At 41.6% G+C, this 8,238-nt stretch overlaps 1 protein-coding gene across 1 annotated transcript in view; it reads right to left on the reverse strand.

Moving 5' to 3' along the window:
• Positions 1 to 8,238, reverse strand: part of LOC127415073 (ski oncogene-like) — a 77,647-nt gene extending 69,409 nt beyond the window's left edge. Inside the window, exon 1 of the mRNA XM_051653562.1 lies at positions 6,881 to 8,238. Coding sequence (XP_051509522.1) covers positions 6,881 to 7,795 — 915 coding nt within the window. The 5' untranslated portion in view covers positions 7,796 to 8,238. The remainder of the gene's footprint in view (positions 1 to 6,880) is intronic.

The raw sequence follows: 8,238 nt of genomic DNA on the forward strand, positions 1-8,238 counted from the left end.
ATTGGAAGTCATCCTGCTGAAGATAAGGAAAGTCCCGCTCCCTTCTGAAGTTGCTAAATAATGTTAAATAAGTGCTGCATAAGTGCCATTTTGATTTGAAATTCAGCTTGAGAGGTGAAAAACTGATCAAATTAGCAAGAATGTGGCAAATAAGCAGAGTGTGAATCTTCACACATGAACTGAAATGCTTGAACTACAAAAAAATCTAATGAATCGACTTGCATTTGCATTCTATTAGATCCACAAAAGCAAATTAGGTTTTGAATAGTTCCAGGGAGATATCCCCGTCTTATCTTTAAAACAAAGCCACATATTCTCTCTCTCTGCCTAATTAATCAGTCCAGGCTTGTAATGACGGACTCTTTGAAAAATCTTATTTAGCACTCGGCAGATGCTCACTTCCGAAAAAAATTACGTCTAATTTAATAAGCACCTAGCGAAGGGATTTTATTCGGGGTCAGTGTAAAGAATGAGCTTTGTTATGAATGAAACCGATTACTGTTTTTCTGCAAGTTACATATTGAGTAAAACTGTTCGGGTTTCTTGTCTGGTGCTCTTGCACAACAATATCCCTTGCGGACATGCAAACAAAAGCCTGTTCATATCAATAACTGACTGAAAAACATTGAATCCCTTTCTCTGTCACGAGTCCAAGTTCTGGAACATAGCCTATTTATGATGAGTTTGAACTGTACGGACTTTAAAAAGCAGTTCAGCTCGGTTCTCTGATCTTCTGGTTTATATAGTCAGCAGATGCAGTGGAGCCCCTCGCATTCTGAAGGGCAGGCAGAGAAATGCGCAAATGCAGCTCTACGTGATTTAGCCATTGATATGCATACCAGGGGCCGGTTGCATAAACATAGCCATTAACTTAAACTGTGTCAAACAATTAGTTTGACTAGCTAAAGATGGCATAGAATGCCTGTTGCATAAAACAAGCACACAGTTGTCTTTAGTAAGAAAAGCATTATGGGAAAAGTAATACACTGAACAGCTTTAAAAAAAATGGCCGACAGTGGACACTCAATACAGTTTTCATTTGCTGAAAATATTTGCTTATTAGAGGACTACAGTGCTTCCAAATTGATTCTAATGAACAAATATAGTGATTTTAACTAGGGATGCACCAATACCACTTTTTCTCTTCCGATCCAATTCCGATATCGGGAATCTCAGTATCGGCCGATACCAATCCCAAGCCGATACCAGTCTTGTTTTTTTGCATAATCAGTTTAGAATATCTGTACATTATTGTGTGGAGCTAATTGGGAGTACTCTTTAATATGTAAAGAAACACAAACCTCTAACTACACATTATTTCAATATAAATGTATAGCTTATTAAGAAACACTTTATTATTAACTAGTATACTGGATAATGTAGCAGCAAAATTAACAGTAATTCCAGTCTTCAGTAGAAAAGAAACCAATGTTTTATTTTTTCCTTTTTTTTTTTTCTTTTTTTTTTTAATTGTTTCAACTTGCATCTGGACTTTAAAGGATTCAGATCTCTTTTTTGTTCAATTTAGTTGTAAGACATCAGTCCACTTTTCATTCACACAGTTCTTTTTTGGAACCCATTCAACTTAAATATTGTTATAAATTGTAAACAAATAGTAATGATGACAATAATAATAATAATAATAATAATACATTGCTATTAATATTATTATTGATTTTTAATTTTAAAAACAACAGTAATATATTTAAATTGTGCACTTTTTAAACCCTCACGCTTTTATTTTGACATTCTAAACTCTCCAAGAAGTCCTGTATGTGTCTGTTTGTTGGCAAGTTCACAGCAGTTTAATTTGCTTCTTATTCAAATTCTGGTCAAATGCACCTCAGGTGCCATTCTAAATGCATATTATAAGTGAACTGAACTATTGAGCATCTACATCTGAGATGCTGTTCTTGAGTAGCACTCAAATATTTCGCACCGCTGTGAAGGCTAAAAATAGCCACGAGTGCATTACCAGCTTGTGCGTGAGTTTGTGTCAACAGAGCAGCACCATTCATTAATGTGCTGGTGCTGCGCACACTATATATTTACTTATTAAACACAGCCTTTTGTGATTCACAGAGCTATCGCACGTCTTCAAGTGGCTTTGAATAAAATGCACGAGTCATATGAACTGCTTTAATGGTGTTTTTATGGTTCTTTTGTGTCAATTTTGGAGCTTGACAGTAACGAATATGACTAACACACAGTAGCAGATTTGGATCAGGCTCGTCGGACCGATACCCGGTCCGTCTAAAAGCTTCAGTATCGGAGCCGATACCGATCCAGGTATCGGATCGGTGCATCCCTAATTTTAACACAAATAATAAAAAAACACATGAAGTCAAAGTCATCTACAAAGTCTCAACTCAAGCCCCTTTCAGCTCTCAATTGAAGCCCCCACTGGCTCAGCTGACAGTTATTTTCCATGGCAACATGGAATGTAAACAAAAGTTAGCCTTGAGGTGTGCTGTCTTACATTTTTGTCTTAAATTAGACTGATCTAAGTTTTTATGCAACTGACTGAAAATTGTATTTTAGACGACTAACTAGTAAGACTAGTCTAAACCAGTTTTATGCAACAGGCCCCAGGGGCCAGCTGCAGATTAGCTGAGTTGAGCTGTCTGGTGTGAATGTGTGTGGGGGGCTTAAGAGCGATATGCCTGGAGAATAAGACGGGACATACCTAATATCCCCTCAGGGAACTGGCTTCCTCTTCCAAAACTCTTGCACCCACTGAGAATTCTGGTGTAGAACTAAGGGGGGGGGGGGGGGGGTCTCTTGTCTCAGAAGACATTGGAAAGATGCTATGCTCTCTCCAAAATAAAAAACACAATTCAGACAAACCGTATGCAGAGAACGAAACAAAAAAATTGAACATGCAAGGTGTTTATCAAAGGGAGTGATTTAGATGAAATTATGTAGCTTTTTTGCCAAAGAGCAAACAATTAAGCTAGAAAATAACTTAACTGCCTTAATGACTGGATGGTTACGGAAGTTCACTACCCACTTCCAGCACCTGGAGGGAATTAAAGACCAAGAAAAAGAAAAAACACTTGATTGTGGAGGAGACAAGACGTTGGCAGGGGTAGAGTTTTGATACCGAGCAGGCGTGCAGATGTGTGCGTTTCTAAGTGCTTCGGAGGCAGATGCACAGACAATGCGAGAGAAAGAGGGCACGCTTCATTCATGCTCATTCACACTCTTGTTTGCCTAATCAGTCAGTTCTTGCTGCGCTTTGGGAGTGGCGGCCCTGGAATGCGGCTGTCGCAACTCTCCCTTCCCGTCACTGAGCTGCGGTTTTCCTGCACTGGCGGCAAGAATGCGCCGTCTGCCAAAACTCTCTAAATAACCCCTGATAAAACGCCTCCACATTTAACAGGAAACTCGGAGGGGGAAATCAAATGGATGACTAAGTGGGAAGTGGTCATGATATGGGCTTGCTTTTGCTTAGGGGCCTGAAAAGTGCATGGAAATGCCAAATATTTTGTTGAGTCAATTTATCAATGTAAAAACATTTATCACAAAAAATGGGTAAAACAATTTTACTGTCTTTAATTCTATACTTTTGCCCAAGAAGACATCAAGACATCAAGTTTTTTAAATTAAGAAAAAAGACAATAAATTGATATAGTATATAAACCAACATTCCAATAAGTTCAATAACTAAGTAACATCCTTTTGATTTGATTTATTTTAAAGCATATTAGTCACCTCTTTTAATTTATTTAAAAGCCTTTTAGTCACCAACAGCACTTAGGCTATTGTAAGCTTACAATGGCTTTTTAAGTGTCAAGTCATATAGTAGCTATTTTTATGTTTAATCCATATAAACATTCCTGATAATCAGATCCAGATGTTGTTATAGTTTTAAAAAAAAATCATGATTGCTCATGAAGTCCACACCTATGCTTGCACTTTGAACCTGTATTCTAGAGTTCAGTAAACTCAAACCTTGTTTGCCAAATGGTCAGACATACAAACTCATTTGAACCCTCGAAATTAGATTCGTAGCAATAACCGTATTCGTCTCAACAAACAAGCGTAACACTAGTAGTTCCTGTAGAAAGTTAAAAGACAGCGCATTTGGACCTAAGACAACTTGACAGAACATAATGGCTAGGAACATTTTACTCTTAATTAACAGTGCGGCAGCATGAATGTGTGTGTGTGTGTGTGTGTGTGTGTGTGTGTGTGTGTGTGTGTTTGGGACACAGAAGCACAGAACATCCTGTCTTGTTGCGTCTTCCGGCTGCAGACTGAAAGCACCAGACAGACATACTCACAAACACACATATATGTCGAGATGGGTTGAGTAACAACAGTCTGTGACCTTCTCTGAGCAAGCAGCAATGAAAGAGGAAGTTCCTTCACCCCACCCAGAGAAAGCAAGAGAGAGTGTGAGAAAGAGCGAGAGAGAGACTGCCAGACTACTTTTCATAGATGAGGAACGTCTCAGTAAGCTCTGTAAATAACTCAGCAAAAAAAAAAAAAAAAAAAAAAACACAACCTCTCTGTCACAATTGCACACACAGAGTAATAATAGCTACTTACATCTAATTCAGTACTGAAAAGTCCAGAAAAAACTAATTGAAAATGAACTATTTTATATATTTTAATATTTGTGTGCTACATATTTTCAAACTTATTACAGTATGGTGCCATTAGCTTAGCAACATGCTAATGTTAAACGCTATTGGACAAAATTTTGAGTTGTGTGTCCTGAGTGCTTCATTATTTGTGTGGCATGCCAAGTTGCTACCTATGTATAGTGTTCCAAATCAGTCAATTTTGAGGTTCCATGGATGCTTCCTTGGAAGGCAGCTCACAAGTTTTGGAACAGAGCTTCAGAATAAACCACACACTCAAACAATATACAAATTGTTATGTCTACATCACTCTAGAAAGCTTGTATATGAAAGCCTGAGCCTTTTGATACAAATATCTGACTGGATAATGAAATTGTTTGGTTGCATTTGTGCGAGAAGCCATTATGAAATCATCAGTATCAAATTCCGACTCTTCCTGGCAAAGGGGTGACCAGGCATATGTAAAAATACACCAAATCTCTTCCTCTCTCCCTTTCTAGATAGATCTACAGATATATTCCACCTCCTCTCTATGTATCCAGATGATTTTCGAGTGTTACCTCTTGTGTGTCCTGAGAGGCAGCAAAGCTCTTGAGATGGATAAAAGCCTGCAGTGGGGGGTCTGATAATGTGATAATGCAGAGCGCTCCAGGACATTTTGGTCTCACTTGAGTCTGAGGGAAACAGCTCGATGTTAACGAGGCAATGCCATTCACCGTGTGGCCTGTTCAAGTCTGTAAGCACATATGACACACATCAATGTGTGTAAGCACACTCTCCCTGTTTCTGAAACGGCCTTGTTTTGCATTCTCTAGCTCTGTACATGAAAAGTAACTGGGTGAAGGAGCGACTGTATGTGTGTACGGGTGGGTGAGTGGGGGTGGAGAAAGGCTGATCAGAGAGAGAAAGAGAGAGAGATGGGAGGGAGGAGATGTTGGTGAATGCACCTCTTTGTTGGTTCATATTCTGTTTCCACCACAATACTCCAATCCCTGCATCATCAGCTCCATTCAAGGGGAACAGTTCATGCAAATGACCAGGCCTGCCATTCACAGAGTGTTTGTGTGTGTGTGTGTGTGTGTTGCAGAGGGCGGCACACTAAAAAAAATGTTTTCCCCTCTAATCCTCTACCTCATAAACAGGAACCTGTCTGCTGTAGAGAAAGATCTACATAAATGAGCTTTATGATGCATATATAAACAGCAAACTATAAGCAAACACAATGATAGCTTGGAGTGCAGTTTGGAGAACATGTTTCCCTCCCACGAAACTATAGTGGTTCAACTCAACAGCCCAGTGATTAAACCCTCAATGGCCCGATCATTACAAACACATCCACTGTCAAGTACCTGATAACTAAACAACCCTTTTCAGAATTACCATAACATGACACCGTTGCTGTGGGACATGTTGAAGTCATGCTGGGCTTGAGAGAGACAGATGGAGGAACAAAATGATAAGGAACAAGCACTAGACATGAATGCTGCCCAAGCCCTTAAAGAGACTGCAACCACTTTGGCTTTTAATGGCCCTGAATGATTGTTTGTTTATACAGTCAGCACTGTATCTACAGTAAAGGCCAATGGGACGGAGGTCACGACACCTATGGAAGGCTGGTTGGTGGTCAATTCAATGTTTTATGTGAAACCCCAGACCCACCTAGAAATCCTCTCTGCAATTTTTATGTTGGTCTGCTCAAGTTAAATATTTTATGGCATTAAATTTAGGCTCAGTGATGACTATTATATCTCTATATCCACACACAGAATCCACATCTCATGCCTGGATATCAGGTTGTAACATTCGGACTGGGAAACCAATATCGTGATAGTCTTTCGAGTCTGAAGACTTGGTCACCAAAGCACTGGCATTCTTGGCCCTTTTTCAAGCACTCTTCTGAGAATGACAAATAATACTTCTTGGAATATATCAATGCAATACTAAAGACACACAAATCACACACTGCTACAGACTTTGGGATGGTGTGGCTTAGTGGTTAAAAGATCTAGTCTGACAATTTAAAGATTGTTGGTTCGAACCCCCACAGAAATTACTCATGAACATCAACAATGTGCTCTTGAGCACTTAACCTCATGTTGCTCCATAGGGACTGTCCCTATAATAAGTATACTGTAAGTCTGCCAAAGGACTACTTACTGATGAGTCTTAAGTTTGTCACTAAAAATATGGAAAATCTTGGCCTTTTTCCAAAGTTGACACTTGGATACACTACAATTTCCCCCCTCTTTTAGCAAAAAAAAAAAAAAAAAAAAAAGATAAAACTGGCTCACCCTTGATGCTTTCCGCTTATATTTATTGGCGAAATCAAATTTCTCCTTAATGTCATCAAGCAGCTGCTCCAGACGCGCTTTCTCCTCTTTCCCCGTGTAATCCGGACTCAGAAGAACATATGCCCTCCAGTTGGCCGAGTCAAAGCCCCAATGGCAAGTCCTGTTCTCCAGCGATTTGTGACTGTGCACCACGTATTTATGGGTCGGGTACATGAGTCTGCAGTCCATGCACTGGATACAGGGCGCGGTGGGACTCGTGTAGAGCTCTGGGACGAACAGCCCCTTACACTTCCCGAAGCACTCGTGGTAGATCTTGAAGCTCTTCTCGGTGAGTTCCAGCTCTATGGAGCCGCCGTAGATATGCTTCTTGCACTGTGGAGGATACGTTCCCCCGTAGATGAGCGCGTTGCACAGGCGCTCCGCGTCCGTCTTGGTGATGAGTCCGCATGACGGCGCGGAAAACGGCAGGATGCCCATCACTTTTAAGATCTCTAGCTGGTCGGCGGTGCACCGGGAGCAGTAGATGTGCAGGTCGTCGCACACCGAGTTGATCTGCTGGAGCGAGAAGTCCCGCAGCACCGTGTTCAGAATCTGCGGCAGGCACAGGCGCTTCTCGCCGCCTACCGCGAAGCACGAGATGGTCTCGCCCTCCAGGACCGTCTCGCACCTCTCGGTGGAGCGGTCGGACGGGATGAAGAGCGGCCCCGACATCACCGGAGGAGGCTGCATAGGCGGGGGGTGCAGCACGGACTCCGGAAGGTCTTTCCCGTCCTTCTTGAAGAGCAGATCGTGTTGCCATCTGGCCGAAAAAGCGGCCGGTCCTCCGAGAGAGCTCATGGAACTCAGGTGGAACTGTTTGAGAGTTTGTTGCAGTCCCGGGTGAGGCTGGAAACTCTGTCGCGTTACCGTTTCCATGTTTTACGCACCGTTTTAAAAGTACAACTGAGAGTCTGGTTAGAGAAACAACTCAAAGGTCCTCGTTCCTCGTCTCTAATTCCAAGTCTCTGAAAATAAGCACAATAAGGCGCAAAGGGCTTCATCAAACATCCATTAATTCTATATGTTTCCCACCCCCCCGATTCCCCAAATCAGACCGGCTTGCCTTCAGCAGCGCGCTCTCTTCTGTCCATATCCACAGACAGGCGCGGACAGAAAACTCAAATGTAGGCTAACAGAAACACAAGCGCGCAAGTTGTAACAAAAGTATTCCACGGGAAGCCGAACATCCCCCACTTCAAATTCAGCAGTGAAATACACAATCCACGCACATTAAATCCGTATTTTTTGCGAGAGTAGAGATCGGTGCAGCCGGACACGGCGCGTCGCCTCCGCTCCTCTGCCCCTGCTATTCAGTATGA

Source organism: Myxocyprinus asiaticus, chromosome 24 (genome assembly GCF_019703515.2).
Source record: "Myxocyprinus asiaticus isolate MX2 ecotype Aquarium Trade chromosome 24, UBuf_Myxa_2, whole genome shotgun sequence".
Classification (NCBI taxonomy): domain Eukaryota; kingdom Metazoa; phylum Chordata; class Actinopteri; order Cypriniformes; family Catostomidae; genus Myxocyprinus; species Myxocyprinus asiaticus.